The 24,640-nt window shown below is 38.4% G+C and overlaps 1 protein-coding gene across 2 annotated transcripts in view; it reads right to left on the bottom strand.

Moving 5' to 3' along the window:
• PDS5A (PDS5 cohesin associated factor A) overlaps positions 1-24,227 on the bottom strand; it is a 71,694-nt gene extending 47,467 nt beyond the window's left edge. Inside the window, exons 1-3 of one of the 2 annotated variants that reach the window (XM_015625175.1) lie at positions 23,958-24,227; positions 22,993-23,163; positions 48-251 (exon numbers count right to left, since the gene is read on the bottom strand). In XM_015625175.1, coding sequence (XP_015480661.1) covers positions 48-251; positions 22,993-23,163; positions 23,958-23,984 — 402 coding nt within the window. In that variant the 5' untranslated portion in view covers positions 23,985-24,227. The remainder of the gene's footprint in view (positions 1-47; positions 252-22,992; positions 23,164-23,957) is intronic. The other variant, XM_015625174.3, reaches the window with a different exon arrangement.
• Positions 24,228-24,640: the final 413 nt, after the last annotated feature.

The raw sequence follows: 24,640 nt of genomic DNA, 5'->3' as shown, positions 1-24,640 counted from the left end.
TAAGAACAAGGTAGGAGAAAAGCCTTTATTTTATGAAGCATTTTTACCTTAAGTTTGTCATGGGAAGTATATGGAGCTTCAGGAGCATAGATACGAAAGATATCAGCCAAGCAACATGCTACAAGGAGGCGCACATCTTTATTGGGATTCCTGAGGAAGAATTCAGATGCAAGGTGCAAGGCTAAAGGGAGATACTGCTGCTTTTCATCTTCTGAGTCCTGGTCCATATCCATGAAGGTTTTTACCACCATCTGAAAAACACCAGAAGTAAAAATTGAGTTTCTGCTTTTATTTCTTATTACTAAACAAGACTTTTTAAAAGGATGCAGTGCTATCCATACATGTTCTGCTGCATAATCACAATTAGTACTTGAATCTTTTTGTTATAACAAATATTAGAAAAAGTGAAGTGCTAATCTGATACTTAGAAGTTTACTGATAGTTTAGATTAAGACACTGAAAACCACGTTGCAGTTCTGCTTATTTTGTCAATCTTGACTGAGGTACAGCACATAAACTGCTGTGCACAGATGAGGTTGGAGATGGCACCATCTCTTCCTCAAAGCAGCCCCACTGCAATTCCAAATGAGGACTCACCTCAGTATGAATTGTGCAAGGGGCTGTAAGCCATCTGGCCTAACACATGGCTCCGGTACAAGGCAGCTGCTTTAGAGCTGTGCCAGGACTAGAGGAGGAGAGGCCACTCTTAATACTCTGTGCTATCGTGGCACAGGCCTCACAAAGTACTTTACATATGCACAATCTTTTTATCTAGTTTAAACAAACTAGATACCGCATAATTTAATCCCTGATGTAAAATAAGTCTTAACACTACAGATCTTTCTGCATATTTGGAGCTGCATCTTTAGCCTAACATCACGTAAAAATCAACCACATGGTTTCCTTGTTTCTTCTAGCACAGCTAAGAACTACTAATTCCTACGAAATGCCACCAAAATCGTTTATTTTTAATTATTATACAACCCCAGTTAATTGAAACTTCTCAACATAACGATTTGGCAAAACTGAAAGTAAGAATTCAGTCTGAAGAACTAAATAGTTGCAGATTTAACTTTTGGAATAATATTAATAAAAGGATGAGAATGACTTCCAGGAGTGTCAGCATGAAACAGGCAGATGTGACAGAGACTCTTAGAATGACCTTATTGAAATTGGTCTTTGTGTTCCATTCCTCCATGTCACTTGAGCATCCTCAGAGTTAAAACTGTGAAGGATAGCCACACTGTATACCAATAGGATTTGGAATGCCCACTACAGACACAGGATACACAGTGCACGCAATGAAGAAATACAAGAGAGAACACAGAATGATAATTCTTGATAGGAAAACACAAAATACTTAGCTCACACAGTTAATAAATACACCTCTTATTCTAATCAGTTTTTTTGTTATGGTATCATTCAAATGATCTTAGGGTTGCCTCTCCATTATTAAGCATGTCTCTGCTTTCAACATGAAAGTGCTGTGTTTCACCTTTCTTTCCTTCCTGAGTTTTGAAATATGTTTTTAAATTCAGATCTTATGAATTAAAATAAATGTTTGACAGCAACCTCCTACAGTACATTACTTAACAATCCTCCTCCATTTCTAGAAATGTACAAGTATAATACAATTTGCCACAAAGACAAAAAAGAGGAGATGAGAGAAGAAAAACCCTATACAGCAAACAGAAAAGAACTTTACATCTGTAACTCAGAAAAACAAAAATTGTATCTATTGGTCTATTTCCTTAAAAATATTCTTAAACTATGTTTTAAAGCCCTAGCTGAAGGCACAAAACCATTCTTCTATTGACAACTCAGGTCTGCCTGTTACAGGGCCCATTTGTCACTGTGTCCTGAGGTGCATCAGGCACAGCATCACCAGCTGGTCAAGGGAAGGGACTGTCCTGCTCTGCTCTGGGGTAGCCTCACCTGGAGTCCTGGATGCAGCTAGAAATTGATCTGCTAAAATCATCTGCTAATGAAACTGAAAACCTAAAATAAATAGATATATAACATCTACAGATACGAAAGGCTAAAGTAAAAATAATTTAAGGTTTTTAATGTCCAAACTGGAAACCATTCATTATCACGCTAGAACAGTTTTTACTCCAGAAAAATGTGATCAAACTGTAACAGGAACTTGCTACGCACTACTTTTTCAGATTACAGCAGTAGTGTCTAACTGATGTCTGGCTGTACAGTTGAAACTATCTAGAACACTAATATTCTTTTATATAAAAAGCATACAGACTTAGCAGCTTTCACAACAGGAATCTGTTACTGTACTCAGTGCAAAAAGCAAGAGACAGAAAAATATACTTTAATAATATTAATGTAACATCATCCATTCCTTTCCAAACAATTAAGCAGTCAATTTAAACACTAATTCTAGTAAATGTAAACAGAATACAGCTATGCACATATATAATTAAATTCATTCTGCATCACTTTTAATTGAATGCATCTCCATTAATTTGTCACATACTGGTACTTTTGTTAGCTTGAAAAAATAAAGTATTATAACTATTCTAGAAATTTACATTATTGCTATTTTTACCACAGCAACCTGAATTTCTAATTACCAGAGCAAAATTTTACTCTCCCAGGTTCTGCAAATAAGTAAGTTGAAATGATCGGATTATAACACTGAAGAAATGCAAATGCCTTCATTCAAACTGGCGAGAACAGCTAAATGAGGACTGCTAAAGTCACTCTCAGCATGTTATGAACATACTGAAAATCGTAAAGTTAAATCTTTCTGGAAGGTGTTCATCTGATTGTATCAACCACACAGTGTGCAAGCCAGTCAGTTACCAGAAAGGGTAATTCTGGGTTACCCTTTCACCCACTGCAGAGAAATACACAGACCCTGAGTTCAAGCACTGGTGTCTGTGACATCTACAGATGTCAGCTCTGTTTTACCCAGAACTCTGCACCACCATGAAAGAAGCTCAGAGTGACTAGAGGCTGAAACGAGGCGAGATGAACAATACCTGCAGCTTCTTGTGAGACTGTCAGCCTTTCAACTGCATTGAAACATACATGCAAGGCTGCCAAAGGGCTGTTCACATAACTGCCCACATCTCACATGCAGCTTACATGTGGCCTGTTTCCAAAGACAAAATCAGCATGGTAGCTTGCCCTTACGTGACTCAGCAGTGGCTTTTGTGCAAGAGCTATGCCTCAGACAGGAATATTAACTTTTGCTGTTCCCATCCGCAGGATTTAGGAAAATGGTTTGTTGGATCAGGAAGCCCATCTACTGCTGAAACATACTGATGACTCCAGCAATATGGCAGGGAGAGGTATATAAACACCAAGAGAGGACAGGGTAATTAGTATAGATTGAGAAAAAACTCAAATCAGCAGTTGCAGACAGGAAGAAGCAGGCAGATCTAGAAAAGGATTGCTGCAGTTGGCAAGACAAGCATAAACCACCAAGCCAGTCACGGCAGGGGGAAGGCGTGTACATGTTGCATTTGTTTTTAATGTTCTTACACCAACTTATTCATAGGGCTCCAAAGCAGTAACATTTAACAACCCTTGGCTTGTAACGAGACCAGGGAAAAATACTCAGTATTTAAAAATCCCTCTGCAATCACTAAAAGAAGAAACTCAACAACTGAGAGAATTTGATATCATTTGTTGCAACAGAGATGATACTGCAAATTAACTTCAATACTAGGATTAAATACAGGAGATATTTAAAAGTAAAACTTAACCAAATGGATGTGAACCCAGATGACACTTCAAGAGCTAGGACAATTCAAGGAGAGATGCCAAGAAAAGGCTGAAATCACAGACTCAAATAATGCAACTCTGTCATCAGATTGTTTTCCTATCTTCCCTCACATGATTTAAGCAGTACTATAGGTGATTCTTGCCATCAACTATCAACAAAAAATTATATTTTTAACTCAGATCTCACAGTAAAACACAGCAAAATTGTCGTTCTAATTAGGAACGGCGAAAAGAACGACAGACTCTCAAGGGAGTCAGATCAGGAGAATTCCCTAGTTTATTACTCTAGGCTTGTCTTATAGACTCATTCCATGGAAAGTACAGAAAGGAAACTCTTATTGGTTAGTTAGCTGCTACATCACCATCACTGGTCAGTGGTGTACACCACCTCCTGACTTTCTCCTGCAAGGAAAACAAGAGGACAGACAAACAGCACCTGCTGCAAGGCTGTTTTGTGTCCCTGAGGATTGTTTTGAAATCCTCCCATGAATTTCTCAGGCTAACTCTCAGTCAGGCCTGAGAGCTATGTGGCCTGTAATAACTACAGGCACTCTGGTTCAGATATAGCATCCATACAAAATGTTTCACATTTTCACGTTGCTGAAAAAAATACTTCCATGTGGTGCAGAGTTAGGATGAGAAGTCTTTGTCAGTCTTAGATACAATCCTATCAGCCAGAAGCATCAAATAAATGTGGAAGAGACATTCAAATATGAAGAAAAAGAAAAATACTCAAATCAGTAGGACCAGATGATTGTTATTTCAAAATCTTAAGCTAATGCCTAAACAAGGGAGATGCCATCTAAGCAGAAAGCACCAAATATTGATGTAACAATCAAGAAATGACATCTTGCCAATATATCCAACAGGCTGACATCAACAGAATTTTATAATACAAACCAAAGCTGGAACAGGTAAATAAACCCAGAAGTCAAGAAAAACAGGGTAACACATAAAAAGAAAATTACTTTGATAACCCTCACCTCAGAACAGCTCATGCCTTTAATAAAGATAATCAACACTGTACACAAGACTGACCACGACAAGAAACCTAGTTTGAGTGTCAAGAATAGCATCATATTGAGCCACATGGAAACTGAGGAGCTTGAAAGAGGTGAAAATTAGGCCAATATTCTCTCCTTAGCCCCTTCCTAAAGTGATAGACTGAAAGAACCTTTTGGAACTGAATTAATTTATTGGTGGAGAATGGTGCTATAACTGACCCTATTTCCATAAAAAACTGTGGTATGAGAAGTAGGAATTGATGGACATAAGCCTATAAAATCACTACGATACATCTATGCATGTGATTCTAACATTGGCGGCAAAGAATAATAAGGAAAGTCTTCAAGAAATTCATATTGCCATTATAATTACCAATATTAAAAGTGTTGAAATATTTCAAATGAAATATATTATCTACAGAAAGCATTTTTCTGGACTTTATAGGACAGTATTTAAAATGTTTGTTTTAATATTTTGCCTGTTCATTTTATGATATTACATGCAGACTTCTCCATTTTGAGCATGAGAGTAATGTGCATTTGTATGTCCAATGAAAAAGTGAAAATGAAAATGCAAGGGGAGGTGAGCAACAAAAAGAACCAAAAAAACAAAAAAAAAAAAAAAACACCCACAAACAAACAAAAAAAACCCACCCACACCAAAAAACCAGGTTTTCCCATTTATCTCTCTGTATCATACCTATCTTTAGTTGCTGGATCTTGACATTTGCACCCAGTCACCAGTAACAGGATTATGTTTTCACTTGTTTCTAACTTGGTTGAACATTTTAATAGTATTTTCAAGCAATATAGCTGCAATGAGCTGATTGAAAATTGTCCTAAATGCAGAATATGTACTCTGTTTATAAAACCGTGACTTTTTTTTACCTAATTAAAGAACAAAAAAAAACCAAACTCCTGCTTTCAGAGAGCTCCAATGTACCTTTCTGGACCCGCAATACTGTTTTAGAGGACATTATGTCACATATCTCAGAGCAGTGGTGGCTTTGCTCTGATTTTCTGCAGTTATTTTAATGTCAGGCTAAGAAAGCCTTGACTGGGAATTTCTCTCTAGTATATTTGAGAACTTAAGTAACTCTTATTTTCCACCATAAGAATTCTGAAACTAATTTGCCTATCAGTTCCATCAAATTCCTTCACTGTAGATAGCAGGAATATAACCGCAACTGCTGTGCCTGTCCCTCAACATTCCTCCTATGTAATCACAGTTTTATGGCTATTGATTTTGTTAAGATAAGAAGCAGGCAGTGTATCAAAGCAAGACTATTTTTTTTGAAGAACATTTTCAAAAAGTGATGTTTTTTAAGAAGTTTCAATAGTGAGTGTCTTGTACTAAAACTTCAGTTTTGAAAAATGGAAAGCTCACTGAAGTCCAAAAATCAGAGAGCACTGCCATTTCCTTGCTTTGTTAGAAAGAGACTTCAGATAAAGACATATTTTTTATTAAAATACGCCTTATGTATTTAAAGCCTAATTTCTATATTTAAATACATCATTCAAGTTCAGTCTCACAATTGATGATGCGGAATTTAGCTGAAAATAATATTTCACTAAACTACATTGCTGGAATAAACAACCTGCAAGTACCAAATATAATTTCAATAGCTGCCAGCAATATCCTCACAAACAATGCCTACAACAGGAATCACACAAAATTTCTGAAGGGCCAGCATACTTACAAAAAGCACTTGAGGCATAATAGCTCTGTATTTGCAAAACACTTTGGCATGGTCATCCAGAAAAATCACTTATCCTCACCATGACAAAATTTGAGATATTTCAATGCCAAAAGTACAAAACCAGACAGGAGGTGAGACTTGAGAGAGGTTCTTGAGGTTATAACCCTTAAAGTAATTTAACATCTAGTTCAATACTTCATTAGAAATGTTTTACTACCTACTAAATTTTACAGTTTTTGAGTTTTTAAAATTAATTCTGTGAATTCCAACACAGCAGATGCAGTATCTCAATACAGTGCATGCTCTGCAACAGTGAGTAACTTTTGCCTTCACTTGAAATAGCTGGAAAATTAATCTGATTCCCTTTCTAACATCAGACAGCTGAGACAATGTTAACCTGTACCCCAAGCATGAACATAAATTTGGCACACAGTAGCACAGGATTTAGTCACTTCACAAATATCTGCATCTGTGACACAGTGACAAAGAGAAATTTGAGCAGCTTACAAAGAATGAACCAAGCTTCAGCACAAAAAATTGTGATGGCCCAGAACACATAGAAAGCAGCCACTTCATCAATACTACTGGACTGAAGTGGCCTGAAGCCAAAATAACACCTCATTTAAAAATTATCTCTGTTTCTCTGACTCAATACAGAGATTTCACTTTGCTTGCTCAGCTGCAGTGATCTCAGAAAAGCAGCCCATATGCATGTGCTGGAGGTTCAATATATCAAAAATATATCAAAAATATTGGGAAAACTAAAAAGAAAAGAAGGGAAATGTTACCTGTAGAAGGACAGAATAGATCTCTTTCACACAGAAAATCTGCAGGTGAATGACAACTAGTTGACTAGATGACTGTCAAAATAAACTAGGTCTTTCTTAAGTATACATAAGGCATTGCACATAGGCACAAAATTTAACTTTTTTCATCTAAAACCATTCTGGATTGTATAGTTATTGCCGCCAAATCCTGGATCCTAAATAAAAGTATTACGTTTCTTAAGCTTGCATACACAGGATTTCAAATACATGAAGCTCCATTGCTCTTACTTTTCAGAAGCCTTGAGTGGCTTTTGAAACCATGAAACCTTTTTCCTTCATGTTTGGTAACTTGCATTTCTGGCCTTTTCTAAATATTTTGTTCTATTTTAATTTTTTTATCACCCTCATGATCACAGCATGCAGATTATGTACAGATATACTGAACCTATTCACAAAAAAACCCCTGTGGAACGTACCTTGCTTTTTTTTGCTTTCTCATTTTCCCATCCTAAAAAGAAAAGTGTTACACTGCAATTATTTTATTCTGATTGAATTAATTGTCTTGTTCTGGTTTTCTTAAATTCAAAATCAACACATTTCCCAATTCATCTTCATAGTGAGGAAAGAAAACTTCAGAATGCACTTTGGCCTACAAATTGTAGAGGTATGCAATAGTCTTCTACAGATGAAAGAATTCACTGGACATCCTAAAGATGCTGTTGGCTAAGATTTATGGTCAGGAAACAAAATCTGTCAACTACAATCTTGAACGCCTAAAACTCAAACATTAAACTGAAGCCACCTAACACCTTAAAGAAAATGGCCAAGACCTAATATTTTACTATGAATTTTATGGCAGAATAGAGGAGGTGGAAACAAGCAGATGCTGACCAAGTAACTGATCTTGAGGAAAATGCTTCAGTATTTTTATTCAATAGTCCCAAAATACTGTCACATTCATGATGACATTAATTACAGAACTCTGTTCCAGATGTTGAGAGTACAGTAAATAACCCTAAACCAGATGGGGCTCAAATTCCTAACCAAGAAGAGAAGCCAAAAGATGTTACTCGCAGATTCCACTACTGACAGTTTCTTCACTGAAGGTAAATATTGCCTGTACTAAGGACCAAAAAGAAGTATCAAAGAGAAACAATCCAGCAAAGAAAACTAAAGGATGGAGGGAAATGCTTCCTGCTCCCCACCTCAAACCATTGCCTTGTTTAACTTCAGGCATCCTTCTTTTGCCAGAGCTCTGACTGCTCACATATAGGGTTAAAGAATGGTAAAATCATGAGGTAACATTCAAAACAGGTAGTGGCCACCTGCTTACTGTGGACACCATGTCTACAGTATTTGTTTTGAATTTGCCTAGGGTATGCCTTCAGAATCAGAAGAGAGCTGATTCTTGTGTGAGTCAGGTTTTCTTCACTGAACAAAATCTTCTAACTTCAGCATTTTGTATCCTATGCACTTATCACTTCTCTGGGTTGAGAAAGCAGCATCTCCCAGTCAGCACTCTTAGAGAAGCCCAGAACATCTTCCCTCCTCATTTTCAGTATGATGGTTTTGCGAGCATTCTGGTTAGGATTAAGACAGCACAAGTAAGTTTAGAGTAAAATAGGTATTTGCCTCCATCTAGCTTCCCATAAATGTACCGAAATTTCTTTGTGCTGATCAAACCTCTAAACATTTGATTGACTGGTCATGCATGGCATCGGTTACTCACAGGTGTTTTTTCATCTACTATCAAAGACTTGACAGGTAATGACAGATTTTAGAATCAAGAGTCACTTATGGTCTCCAGAATTTATATACAAACAAAAAGACTGAACTCCAGGAATCTCCATTTACTACTCAGATGTGAATATATGTAAAGCATATCCATGCAATCATTTCTTAAGCATTATTTTGAAGTCCTCTCAATTGAAGAGTACCAGTAAAGGCTTACTTCAATATAAAATTAAACAAATAAACCCAACAAGCCACAAACCAAATTATATGAGGTGAAATCAAATTATTTCAAAGTAAGGATTTGTATAATCAAAATTATCTACATAACTTCATCTAAAAGTTTGTGGCAAGATTCCCACACTGCTACTTTCACAGAAGTTTCCATATAACTGCTACTAAAAACAGGCAAAATTCAGCTCTAAACATTAGTTGAAGTTTGGCAACTACAGAATTTCAATGCATATAACCATTAAAAAATTGCAAACTCCTTGTAAACACTGTCTCTAAGAAGAATAAACAAAATTATGTTCAAACATACTTCAACAGCAGCTGGGTTTTTGGGACTCCTATCAAGAAGTCCTTAATATGTTCTGCATAACTCTCAGGTCCTGAAGTGTAAAAAATATTACTTAAATGAGTTAAAAGAGTTCTATTTCTTTCTAGAACAATTCTGGAAGTGCTTTACACGCGAGAGTAAACTTGGAGATATAAGCCCTGCAGAGTATTAACAACTGGGTTTGATATGACATACGCACAAAAAAAAGATTCTACTACTTGCATTTTATGAGTTCATGCTTGGGGAAGAAAGCTATTTACAGTGCCTATCTGCTGGATAGTACAAATTTTTTTTGCATTACGTATGATTATCTGTAAATAAAAGATTCATCTTCGTTTATGTGTACATATGCATACAGTTACTCCCCTACAGACAGACACACATCCTGGAAGTTAGCACACATCTTTGTTTAGAGAACAATCAACTACAGCAGGCATTAGGAAGGGAAAAAACAGTAAGAATCAGACCCAGCATGAAGACGAATCTGTTTGCAAGCAGTGGCCTGTACCGCCTACTCCAGTTCAAGTCACAGCACAAGACTCAATAGTTTGGACTGCAGAACAGGAAAAGACTAGTCTAAACACCACAGACTGTATCTCATAACTGTAATACTGGTACAGAACTGCAAGCCATCATGCTTAGGGAGGCCTGAAAAACACTGAAACCTCAAATGCCTTCTTTTGCACAAACAGGACAGACAATAAGAGAAAACCAACCAATCCTAGAGAAAAGAGAGGTGTTATCTGTATTTCTCTCTACTTATTACTACATAAATTCTGAATTCAAATATAGAATCAATTAATTTTGAAAGCAATCAAGTATTAGAATGAATGGTATCTATTACTGCAGTTACTCAGCTAAACATTAGAAAAATTCATTGTGGGCTCCACAACGTTCACGCTTGTTCAAAATTACCAGCACCAGCAAAATCCACACATTTTTGTATAAACACAGCACTGATCTCAATAGTTTGTAACCAGAGAACATTCTCCTGTTTCTCAGCTTCTTTCTTCAGACATGGAAGTACATCATTCACTGTACTGACATTTGTAAGTCCCTGCAACAAGGAACACACTTCATTTTGATTAGAGATACTGCCCCAGAAATAGAGGGGATGAAGGGGTGTTTGTAAGAATTTCTTAGGGTGTAGTTTCATGGCTGTGTGAGTCAACCTAAATCTGCCAGATCTGTCCCTCCACTGTGCCAGCACATAAGCGGCTCATAAGGGACAATACTGTAAAATCCCCTTTTCTGCTGAGGTTACTTTTCAGACATATCTGCTTCTTGAACCAGATCATTACATGGCAGTAAAAATGACAGGGGAGGGTGAGATTACTTCAGACCAATCTCAGGGTGCAGTTTAATGAATGAGAAGTTGATTTAGTAAGGTCAAACTCAAAGAACACAGTGTTCCAAATTCAGCAGTCACTGCAATAGTTCACCCCAATATTGTCACAGAGTTCCTGTGAAAGCAAGGAAGGGGTAGTAGGTGACTGTGTAAGTCACAGTGATCCAGACAAAAACTTACATGGAAAAACTGCTTTTGAATTGGATCAATTCCACAATCCAGCATCCTGCAAGCCACAGATACACTTGGAAAGGCGTGGGGAAAAGTATAGCCCACAAGCAGCAAGAGTGGCTCAAAGTGCTGGCCTTAAGTGTTTTGTGCTTCCACACACCAGGGTTTGATTCAGGCAAGTCCTCCACCTACTGGTGTAGCAACTCCACCCTTTCCAATTACACCAGTTTTCCACTCTTTCTCTACAGTCACTATGTGCCTTTATTTTTTACTTTTTTTCTCCTCCCACTCTTCACAATCTTGATTTGTTTCTATGACTTTGAGAATGCTGGTGACTCAAATAAGGAAAATTACTTTGAACCATTATTCTTCCTGAACAAGCAGCAGCAATGAAAATGAGCAACTGTTTCTTCAGCAGCAGCATCATACTAAAAGTACTCAAAAGCAGTCACATACAACAGTGCCAGGATGACAGGCTAGCGGGACACAATACTGGCAGACTATAAAGAGAACTAGCTTTTTTTATTATTATTTGCTTATTTATTCTTAAGTTAAAGTAAACTGATTTAGACTTTGTTAGAATACTCACTCTGCTGGTCAGCTCAGATTACTAAAATGACTTGCAATACTCTACAAAACCAACCTGTCATTACTTACTCCTCCACGTTGTTACACTCCTGATGAAATTATTTTTGCCCACAGCTTTGTTTTTGAGCAAAAGATTGATAAAGTTGAAAAACTGTGGGAAAATTCTCAATTAATCTTCTAAAAACATCAACAACTAATATTGTCCTTACTTTTAAAATTCTGAGGTTAGTTTTAAAATTAATTTTCTGGGGATGTTGCATGATGCCAGGCTTCTAACAAAGTGTTGAGAGGCATCAATTCAGCATGTACAGCAACAAATGCATGACAGTGCTCATACGGACTGAAGTTGGAGTAACTCTGAGGAGTCTCAAGACAGTGAAAATTAAGGCACAGTTCCACAGTATGAGTTCTCAAGAGGAAGAGCCTGTGAGAGAGAGTCCCTCAAAGCGTTTCTTAAACCAGGTCCACTGCTGGATAAAAATCTAATGGTGAACTCCATCCTCACAGACATACACAGGTATTAGAAACCAGTTTTAGCATCAAACATGGAGCGACACACAGAGCTCCAATTCTAGGATGAGTATTCTTTAATCTAGGTATATCCAACTCAAGCCAGAATGCTCCAATTGCATGAGAACCTAAATTAAGAACAGCATCCAAAAATGTCAAAGTGAAACAAAATTGAACGGCAGCTTTTTAATCGGTAATCTGACTGAAGGTGATTTAACCTTTAAAGGGAAACATAGGCTAGGACTTAAGGACCGTAACTTTGGAAAACATTACACACCACCCCCGCTTTCCCAGCTGAGATTTAGGAACACAGACACTAAACTTGATTGTTATTCCCATTTCAAAGTGATTTTCTAAAGGCTTGTTAAGTTTTCTACTGACCTACTTCCAGCTCCATTAATGTGTATATATTCTACAAAGATACAGGTTTTGTACTTGGTGAACCCTCCATTTCCTAAAGCAAAATTCTCATGATTTTACAGCAGTCTAGACTACCAGTTTAAAGTGGAGCAAAGCTAAAATCTTATTTCCAGATTTCCCAATTTCCCTTCAGCTACAGTTATGCCTACTTTCATATTCTACATATATTTTCTAAGGAAAAAAATGCTACTAACAGCTCACAAATGCAACTCCTAGACCTTCATTTATTGACTTCACATGAGCAAAACCAGTACTTCTTGCCACTGATATTCTACTGGTAATAGCAGAAGAAGGCCCTTTTGAGAAGCGATGAATTAGAATTTTTCAGGAATAATGGCACATGCCAACAGTATTTATAAAGGATTGAATTAGGTATTTAAATAAACATGCATTTTCAGGGAAAAAAGCTTTAAAGCTGCCTTGCATTCATTTGCCTTCTAGGTGAATTAATGTTAACTCTGCAGCACTTCACTGACAAGAAAGAAACACCTGTTAAAACCCACACATATAGGGCCACTTTTTCCATCTCTCACGGATCACCAAGTTGTTTTTAACTATCTTAAAGTACTGAGTTTACCTGCTTTATTTTTATTACTGCAACAGCTTAAGAATTAAACTTCCTTTCACGTACTCCACAATACATTGTGCCATTGTGCAAACAAAGCAGCATAATTTCTGAATTATTCTTCTTCACTACTTCATGTAAACAAATTTTTTAAAAGAAATATTATTTCCTTTATGACTGACAGGAATAAGGCTTATAGAAAAGCACTGCAGTCAGAGTTAAGTGACTGAATATCAGGCTTTTTTATCTTAAATCACAAGAAAATAACAATTTTTATATTCTGCAGAATTTACTTTCAAATAATTCCCTACTAAATTATGAACAGTTTGATTAAATTTCAGTAATGAGTTTACTTCAGAGAATCATTACTGCCTTTGGATAATTAAGTACATGCATGTATTTTCAAATGGTACCAGAAGAAAGGCAGAGTTAAAACATAAAATTATATTAAAATAAAAGGATTTAGTATAATTTGACTACCCTATAGACCAAAAGACAGAGTAAAATTTTTAAGGTGAAATATGCAACCACATCTTCCTTACACTCAACTTGATACAGAAGTCAATTAACTTATTTTTTTCAAGGAACAACTTACTAAAACCAATTTCTTTTTATATCCATATCACTACTGGGATAATCATAACACTCATACTGCAAAATTTCTTTATATTAAGCACTTCCTAAGTTCAACTATAGTTTCATTGCACTTGTACCATACCACTTGCTTTAGCACTTGTACCATAACCCTGATTCCAAGTATCCAGAAAAACCTGAAAAAGCTAATTACATAAAAAACCACTACACAAAACTTCAATTAAAGAACTTACTGTTTGTCTTTTAAGATTTTAAACTACGTTTGAGTGATCTGGGTTTTGTTGGAGTTTAGGTTGGCTTTTTTTATTACTGCTTTACCCTTTCAGTAATACCATATTGCATAAGCAATTTTCATCAAGATGATCACAGAATACAGTATCATATTCACTTGTTAAAAACAAACACTTTGAAGTTTAAAACCATATTTTTTAATACCATGAACCACCAAACTACCAGTTTGTGGGTTAAGAGCATTTAAAAGTTTTTGTGCTTTATTTTCCTCGTTTATCTCCTGTTCTGCTGCTATTTGAAACCCATTTTATCACAGGCAGTAAAATTGCCACTGCCTTGTTTCCAATAGATCTCCTCCCTATCACTCTCCTCTCAGAGAGCTGCTACCTCCCTTGCCTTGCTCTCATCCTCCTGCATTACTGCCCACTTTCCTTTGGGTGCCACGTCCAGAAAGCTGGGGAGGGGGCAGCAGATCTCCTAAAACATTTGAAACACCCATGAATTAATTAGTTGCATTTATTCTAGCTAGCACATGGGCTACTGCCTTTTGAAATGTTTAACAGTGCTGGTCCATGCTCCTTTGTGTAAACTGAATTTGGATGTCTCTATTCTGTTCAGCACCAATTAGACAAGTGTTCTATCTCTGAAACCTTTGTCCAACTGCCAGCAAGTTTTGAACTAATGTAACTTCAGGGAAGATCAGTAACAAAGAAATTAAACTTATTTCATTAGAAAAGTGATGTAAAAACATGATTTTCCCAGGCAAAGTCCTATCATATAGAGAGTAAACTGACACATACAAATGTTTTCCTCCAGTTTTTGAGAGACTGATTTTTGGGTACAACAACAACAGTAGTAACAACAGTAGTAAGATTTTCATAGTAAGCACTACTTTATAGCTGGTCTTTTGATGGGCTTTCACATTAGATGAACCAATAAAACAGTTTTAAGATCAGTAAGTCACATAATATTTAAAAAAATATTGTAAAACTGCAGATGTTAAGCAATTTCCTCATGGTCAATCAGGCTATTTCTACAGACAGCCCTAAGAAAGAGAGCGACAACAACTGCAGAGGAAGGGGAATTCTTTAAGGATGCAAGCAAATTTTAGTACTACTAAGTACTAATCCAGCTACCTTTTTTTTTAAGCATGTGCATTTTTCAGGTACATTAGACACAAAGAATGGTGTGTGGGAAAGCTCCAGAAATAGCCAATTTCTCCAAAATCCTTCTAAAAAAATGTTCTTTCTCCTTCTCTTTAATTTTCAATAACTTCAAAAAGTACTGGGAAACAGAAAAGACGTGTTTCTTTAAAGCTTCTGAATGTATTTTGCCAGTACAATACTTTTTCTCTGTTTCAATAGTTTGGAAAGTTCTGATAAATCTCATGGAGAGCGATGTCGTAATTTCTAGCATTAGAAATTGAAGGCATGAGGCCTAAAATGCTAATGACTACCAAACTATTCCAGCAAAACGTGACAGGCTGTACTCATGGAAGACAATAGAGTACCATTAAGATTAGGTAATATAATTGAACAACTAAAAAGAACCAGGAACTCACTTGAGAATTTGACATTAAAAAGGCTGCTCAGCCTTCAGAGTAGATTTGAAAGATTTTTCCCCCACTGCAGCTGCAAAACTGACCTTAACACTGAAGCTCTGACACCTCCATCAGGTAAGTATGTTATCGTCGGTCTCACATAAGTAAAATATATGTTTAGAATACCCCCATGCAATCCAGGTACCAGAAAGTTTTCAATCTTCATTCCTGAGCAGCAGCTACATTGTGCCAATTTTATCTTTGTTCCTCCTTAGCAGTATTTCATCATGCTTAAGAGATCTTTACAACAGCCAAATTCTGATGTCAGCACAGCAGTGGGAATACAGTTCATTAGTTTACTGCAGCTGCAAAGCCAGCAAAACACACATTGCTTTGAGCAATACCAATAATAGGCATGTGTTTTAGATCGATTTGTAGGTAACAATGGTGATTAACAAGATACTGCAGTCTGGGAAAAAACCCTCAGACATGAACACTGTTTAATATAGATTGGGGACTGCACAAAGTTTGGTTTCTTTAACTACCCAAAATGGCTAAATGGCTATAATATACACTGTGAACCAAAGATCTGCTAAATATTTTATCTGTTGTTTTTCTTTCTCACAGCAGAAGATGCACATGGATATTAAGCAGACAAAATAGTATGAATTGATTCAAGTAGACAAGGTAGAAAAGGAACCACATATATATATCTGATTTCCCTTTCTATCAATCATCTCCACATTACTGTCTGCAAGTCCAGGGATAGTTTTTCTTTCACTTCATATCCCTGCTAAGAGAATAACACTTCCGTTCTAAGTCTTTGACCACAGCTGAAACTCCTGCTGTTTTGCAAACTGAGGCATACAAACTCCTCATAAGAATGCAGTATGTCACAGATTTGGTATCTAAGCTTTATTTAAAATATTTAAATTCACAGAAAGTCTCCCACATTGTACCATAAAAATACATACTGACTTGCATATCCACCTGGAGTGCTTTATACGACTACATCATGTCACTTAAACTGAAGACAACATCAGTAGAGTTCTGGTCTGCCACAGGCTCCCAGTATACCCCAAAGTAATATTTAGTCTTCAATGATTTGTTCTAGAAGAGAGGGACAAGCCCAGAAATTTGTAATTTATTATTATCACAACAACTCTTATTCATCTCTTTTCCCAGGTAAATAAGCCTGTACTTCTCAAACTTCTAGTCGGTTTTTGTAATACTAATGTTAATACTGTACTTGGTAAGTGATTACACACACAAAAGGAAATACCACAACCAAAATCCTGAAGCCATTACTTGGTTCCATTCACATTAAAAAAAGTTGTTCCAGAGTTAGTCAAGGCTGTTTAGTAGAGAAGCATATTGCTCAAAGACCACCTTTCTTATTTATTGTAGATGGAATACTCAAACTGAAGGAAAATACTTCCAAGTATGCTGTATTTTGAAACAAGTCTGAAGACTTGCATGCCAGCCTCCCACCTATTACAAAGTTTCTATACAATGCTTGTAAAACAGCCTGTACCAGTTTTCACAGAAAACATTAGTCATTTTCTGGGTTTTTTAGGCGAGATGTTGAGGCCTGATTTACAGAAGCCCTGGGCACTCAGAAATGTAACTGAAATCAAATAAACTTTCAGTCTGAACACATAAAGTGCAACAGAATGCACTTCACTTCAGAAGTCACAATTTAGAAATACCAAATCAGGCATATGAAGCCAGCTTGTCTTTCTGGTATTGGGGCTTGGTTTTTTCCTTTTCAGTAACTCTTCAGTTCCCTGTCTTTTAACTGCAATTAACATAATGCAGTCACCTAACAAAAAAAAGCATTAGCACAAGAATAAGATTAAAAATTCTTTGAAGTTTATAGCAGAATAAATAAGGGCATAAAGACTTCTGAACTAGTCTGTCCATTTCAGTGGTCAGACATCAGAAGTCACCATTTCTAATTCAGCAACGTTTCAGGTTCCCCCTCCACTCTTTCAAATGGGGACTTTTTTTTCCTTTCACAATACATTTATCTTAGTGTTGCTGGGAAACCATTAGAATAATATTATACATGTGAAAATTACTATTAATTACTGATGCACTTGTAACAGAAAACGATCAAATACAAAAAAAAAGGGTGTCATCATCAATCAGTTTGAAATTCAGTAACATCTGGGTGAACTTGGTAAGCCTAAATGGTCTGTTCCTCTAAGGACTGACAAAACTGGGACATTTACAAAGCAATTGGTTAATATTCCATTGGAAAAAAAAATCAGAACACAATTTCTTCTTCTCTGACTAGTGGCTTGTCCTAGATAATGAAAAACTTGATTGTTACAAGACTCAAACTAATTAAAAAGATTAAACTATGAAAAAAATCAAATTAAAAATTTGGCTTTAGGCTTATGCGGGCAGCAATAGCTCAAGAACACTGCAAATGCATTCTGCAGTTAAATACAATTAATGAAAGTTTAAAATTATTACAATAATTAACTGTGGATCATTTCTGTAACCTGGCTGTATGACCTCCACAAAATTACTTCTAGTTCTTAAATACAAGCATGTAAATACACACAAGTCACCCATGTCATCTAAGACTTGCCAACAAAGAGCGTTTATTAGTTAACATACTATCCAACCCACTTAATATGTATACACCTTTTCCACTCAAACATACCAAATTCTTGTGGGTAATACAACATATTTGCTTCTACCAGATGATATTTTAATTTGTATTTTCTAGTATTGTTTAAAATAACTACCTCAGTAAAAGCCAGGTCAGATCAAAGGTCCATATAACTACACAGCCTCAGAGAGCAGCCATTAACTTACCCAGAAATATCAGGGTTAGCTAAGAGTAAATCTTTTTTCCTCTCACATAACTACAGCCTACTCCAAAACATTTAAGTAGTAATAAGCAACCTTTCTCAATTTTAAAATGATGTAACAGATGCCTAAAAACCACGTGTGCACGATATGACAAATTGTTAGCATTGGCCATATCTAGTGGTATGGAAACACAACAGGCCAAACTGTAAAGGGGCCAATACCTAAGAACCAGAGGAACATGCAGAAAGACAGCGGAAAGAAGGAAAGGGAGTCTGTTTTGTTCTTGCACAAATACAAATAATAACTAAGAAATGCCAAGGGACAAGATAGGGGAGACTTCAATGCACACTTGGAGTGCTAACTTCTCCAGATGATCAGCAGCTAGGTCTTGGGGTGGGCAGGCAGGGGAGAATTGGAGAGAGGATGAAAGCGTATGGGGGGCATTGAATTAAATGCAACTTTTTCACAGCAAATGCCTTGCCTGTCACCATGGGAAAAAGAACAAGACTATTGGACTGATTGAAAAACAAAATGACAATCACTTCTCCAAAAAATCCAAACCCCCACAGAACAAAAACCAGAATCCTAACCCAGCTATGATAAAGAACTGTATCACCTTCACTAAATTCTAAAACTTAATTTCACAGAAACATATTTAAATGCTGCCTTATACCTGTATTTAAAATTTTCATGCTGAAATAAATTTATCACTTCTTTTCTTTTGAAAAGTTTCAGAAACTTTTTTTACTTTTGTGTATTTAGCATTTGTAAATGTGATTTTTACAGATTTCATGAATTAGTATTGTTTACACTGATATCTCTAGGTAAAAGAAAATGCTGCACTGTGTTTTCTTTTTTTCTACAGACTTGTCTTACACTTTACCAAACTGTACAGCTTTTAGTACAAAGTTTTATCTGAACTCACCATTATGCACTTTTACATTAAAAACTCTAGCAGGCATGATGGTTTTCCAGAAACAATGCAAATGTCCCCATTTCTATCTCGAAAGAAAACCTTTGCTAACTTTCACATTCAAATGGAAGTTCCTTCAACATTCTAGGGTAGGACTGCCACAAAAAGAAGGGTTTTTTTCCCCTGTGCTAGCCCAAGTATTTGTGAGTTCTCCTGATAAATTAGATAAGAAAATGGTTCAGGTTAAAATTAATGTAGTTGGAAATGGGTGGGTGTTCTCTTGTTGGTTGGTTTGGGTTTTTCCCCCGTTAAGTTTTAACCCAGTCAACTCTTCCATTTTGGTGTGCAGCAGAATGAAATGCTTCTAAAGAGGGTACAGAAGTTGGGACAAGTACTTGATAGCCCCACATATTTTGGTGGCAGTTTTGGCTTTGCTTACAAGGGCTGTTTATGTCAGTCACTGAGAAAATTGCTCTCTATGCATTTTGAATTGATGGGGCTATTTGTGCTATATCTGACAATTGAGTACACTACTATTAATCGTCATAATGACTAAAATGTTTTATATAAATGACATTTAAATATTCTTTTGTGATCAAAGTTATATCTGAGATTTAAAAGTTTGCTGACAGCAATATACAAGTCTGGAGTTTAACACGGCAGTAAAACAGTCAATTTTGAAAAAAAATTCAATATTCACTAAGAAGCTTTGCAGCAAGGCAGATGCCAAGTTTCTAAAACTTCTTACAACCTTCAACTATCTTATGGAAAAAAATATAATATTGCTAATACATTTGCTCTCAGGTTGTATTTAGGTTCCGGTTAGACCTTGGAACTGAAGGAGGGCTTCTTGGGTGCCTTGCAATTGTTTGTTTTCCCCTTCTATCACTTGGTTACATCAAAGTTACCACCCCTCTTCACAAGCCTTACCCAAATTGTCAAGCATCTGACTTGCAGCTCTAAAAGCAATCCCTATATAACTTAAACATCTGCCCTGTAAAGAGAAAGACTGACCTAAAAAAAAATGAATTCTTTTGTAGTCAAAAAGCACAGTAAACCTCAACACTCTGCTACATGCTAGCTGCCTAGTTTGGTTAAGCTTAATTGGATCTATTGAATGGACACTTCACCCCAGCCCCAGCACACCAATTAAAATCACTTCCTCAACAGCTGAAACTATACATCACATACTGTCCCACTCTAAGACAGCACCAAACCATCAGTGTAATCTAACACAGCAGAAACTACCTTGGACTCCATTAAGCACCTGAACTTGCATTTCATTTGCCATACATCTGCAATCCTGAGGCATTTCCTTTTTATGTCCCTCAAAAGATTCATGTTAATTTTAAAATTATCAATATTTTCATTTTCAGGACAATGATAATGTTATCATACAGATATATCAAAACACTTTGAAAGTATCTGGCCTACATTTTATTACCCACAATCCTAAGCAGAAGGAGGGAAAGGATATAAAAACATTCTTTTTAAAAGTCCTTGGCACAAAAGCTGCTGCTCAGGCACTCTGGGACAGGTGCCCAGAACGTCTCAAGTTCCAATAATAAGAAAAGCTTTCATTAGGAGACGAGGTCTGGACACAAAAATACAGATGTGATACCAGAAAACTAGCTAATAAGGACACAAATTTGTAACCAATTAAGTTGACCATGACCTCAACAAGCTAAAAGAACAAAAATTTGCAGGAACTGACCCACAGCCTAGTGGCCAAAACTCTAAGTTGCACATTTTCTGCAAGAAACACCTTCTGTAAGAGCATCTTTGGCTGACACATCACCAAGACAAAAAATCTACAATTTCAAGAACTGACTCATGCCTGAGTTGATACATTCTGTTACAGCTGGCTTTTATCACCAAGTCATATTTAAAGTTTTGGAAAGTTGTCTTTTGAAGAAAACTTCAAGAAATTAAGCAAAGCTTTTTCAAGCATTTCCATCCCAAGCACAGTATCAATCTTTTTTTCCACATTATATTCCACATACCAAAATGAATTTGTTTTTGTAAATTAAGTTAATATAAAGAAGCTCAGACTTCATAAAGAGTATACATATTATACAAAAGCCTAAAGAAAAATATACTTGTCGGTTTAGTTCCACAGGGGATAGTATTTCCCATTTTCTTGATGCTTCAGTGAAGCCAATACATGACAAAAAAAAATTCCTCTAACTCAGATTAAACAGTACCAATATAGTAAGATAAATCGTTTTCCATTGCTTCAGTGATGGTAGGTGCAGTAACAAAGTATTTGTTTCCATTTAAAGTTAGTCTCAAATTTTCTGTCTGTCTGAATTCTGTAACAGTAATTAATTTTAAGAAAGACACAATTAATTTTAAGAATTAATTTTAAGAAAAGAAGTCTTCTCTTAGCCTGAAAATAATGTCTAATACACACAAGTGAATTCAGTAAAACATGTATACATGATTTTGAAATTCTATTATTCCTATTATATAAGAATGACATAGTTTACTATTGCAAGTCCACCAACTGGGACAACATAAAATACCTGTTTCAAGGATCACCTCAAAACTGCATTCCTCTACATTCCACAGACTTTGATCCAAGGTATCTGTCTAAATAGTCACAACTCTAGTATCCTCTCCTGTAACTGGCAATATTCCACTGCAGTTTTGAAAATACTAGGCTGGACTTGCTCATTCAACAATTTCCAAAACTGTAAATAGACAACAAGACTAATTTAAAAAAACAAAAACACACTGACACATGCCTTGCTGCTTAAAGAGCAAAGCACAAAACCTATGTTCTCTTCATATTTATAGTTAAGAAATCTTTTCAATGTACTAACAGACTAGACAAGACTTATGATTTCTATTTTTAAGTCTTTGTGGAGTCACTGCTGTCATGGGAAGCAGATAATTTCCAATCTCTAAAAATTATTACTCCGCCCTAGGCATAGAAGTAAATCCTAGGTTAGAAAAACCTTTGGTCCAAAGACCATGGTGTTAACAAACGATCTGTGTCAATATTTGATCAATGCTCAATTCTCTATTTTCAGCATGGACTTAGGAAATAATATTACTGTATCACAGTAGCAATTCATTTTTTTCCAGTGAAAGAAGGGATTAATAAAATAAAAAAAAGCTTAAGACTCGCACTCTCCCAGGATGCTAACAAATAAGCAGAGAAGATGCTTTTCTAACATTCATTTTTGCTTGTGAAAATTTAGGAATTTTGTCAATTATACTAAATAGGAAAAAACCAGTATGGATTACACTAACTTAAAAAATCTGAAGCAGGTTTTACATTTGTAACAATTTCAAAATTCCATCCATAAACTCCAAGAATTAAGCTTTGTTTTTTGCAAACAGTGTGATCTTTTCAATCAAAATACCCTTACATAGATCTACTTGTTTCCTTCGCCCAACGATACTTTCTTCAAATGCCAGAACCCAATAAACTACCTAGCTTGCCAAAAAATTTTTGCTAACATATCCTGTAATTATTACTTATGATTTCACTTCAGACCTCTCCTCTAAAATGTGGATATGTTTCACGTACAAATTAACAGTTAATGTATCAACTCTGGCATTGAGAAAACTCACAAGAGAACAGTAATGAACAACAAAAATGGGAAAAACAGGTCTTCCACTTTTAAGGAAAAGCAATGAAGTCATATTCCCTTAGACGTCTGCAGGCAGGAAGGACAACAAAACTCTGGCAGTTCTCCATTCCAGTGATAAAATGTTTACCTTCACAAGTAAAAGTTACAGGGAGGGGGTGGTGGTCAAAATTGCTCACCTTTAACCGTTTAACCACCTCATCGTTGGTAATTTTGTCTGTAATCTCCTTCACTCCAGGAGGATAGTAGATGATTTTACCGTCGGCAGCAGGTTTTGGTTGGGTAGCAGGGAAGTCCATCCTGACGCTGCTGGTTATAAACTTTCCTTCTCCACAGTCCTCTACCGGCCTCTATCGGTCAGAAAACAAAAGTTCAGCAGAATAGAAACGACTTTCTAACCCTCTTTTTCCATTCCTCACCCTCAATTCGCTGAAGGCCCCGGCTATCGCCCCGCCGGCCGCGCCCCCCAGCGCTGCCCCCGCCGCATCCCGACGAAAGCGAGGCCCGGCCCGCCGCCGCTCCCCGTGACTCGGGCCCCTCCGCTCCCCTCCGGCGCCTCCTTTCATTGCGGGGCTGCTCCAGCCCAACACTGTTAGTTCGCCGCCGACGTTTTTACAATGAAATTTGGGGCCCAATCGAGGGATACCCCGCGGCCGAGGGCCCTTTACGAGCCGGGAGGTGGGCCGGGGACACCGTTCTCGGCCCCAGAGGGTGGTTCAGAGCTCGCACACCGGCCCCGGAGCCAGGAGACGAGGCCTAAACAGTTAGGCCTCAAAACTATCGGGAGGCAGAGAAGCCAACAGGAGAAGGGGAGGGAGGGAGGAAGGGGAGGGAGGCGGCGGCGAGCGCAAACAAAACCCCCCCGCGACCCCCCCCATCCCTTCAGAGCCCCCCGCCCACACTCCCGCGCCTCTAGGAGCCCCCTCGGGGAGGGGGCCCGGCCACTCGCCACTTTCCATTTGTTCCCGCAACTTCATGTCCCCTCAGCCCTCGCCTCGCCCCCCCCCCCCGCCGGCCCCGCCGCCCCACATTCGGCCGGGCCCACAAAGAGCCCCCCGCAGCCCCGGCTCCGCGCACACACCCCCGCGGCCGCGGGGAGCGGGGAGCGAGCACGGGGGGAAGCGGGACCCGGAGCCGCCTTTACCTCATGCAGCTCCGGAAGGTGCAGCATTGAGCAGCCTCCGTGCCGGGTGGTGCTCGCCGCTCCGCCGCTACCCCACCGGCCGCTGCCCTGGGCGCTCCCGCCGCCTCCTGCTCCGCGGCGCGGCAGCTCCTGCTCGGGAGCGCTGACTGGGGGAGGGGGAGCGGCTCGGTGGCGGCAGCAGCGGCGGCGGCGGCGGCCGGGAGAGGGGGAGGCTCGGGCGGAGCGTGCGCCGCGGGGACCCAGCGCCTCTCTCCGCCCGCCCAGGGAAGCGCAGCCCGGGAGGAGCCTCCGCGCCGCCCCCGCCCCTTCCCCTTCCCCTTCCCCTGCCCGCCCGCAGCCAGCGGCGACGCCCCACCAGGAGCCCCCAGCCCCCGCCCCGGGGCAGAGGGCGAGTCCGCCTAGTAAGTCTGGCACCGCGCGGAGCCCCGCGCAGAATGGGCAGGACCGGCGCGGGCGGCGCAGAGCTGCCTCAGCTTGGCGCCTAAACACCCGGAGCGGCCGGGCCGGGCAGACTCCTCCGGGGCGACGGGGGCACGGCCAGCGCCGAGTGGCGATGCCCGGCTGTCGGCAGTGTCAGCGAGCGAGCCTGCGGGTTCCCGGCTGCAGGGCGGGAAGGCGAGAGTTACGTTGGTGCTTCCTTGCGGAGTCCGGGCCCCTCATGGATGCGCGGGCTCGTCTGGCCG

This window comes from Parus major, chromosome 4 (genome assembly GCF_001522545.3).
Source record: "Parus major isolate Abel chromosome 4, Parus_major1.1, whole genome shotgun sequence".
Taxonomy (NCBI): Eukaryota; Metazoa; Chordata; class Aves; order Passeriformes; family Paridae; genus Parus; species Parus major.
This window is presented reverse-complemented; position numbering and strand designations above follow the sequence as displayed.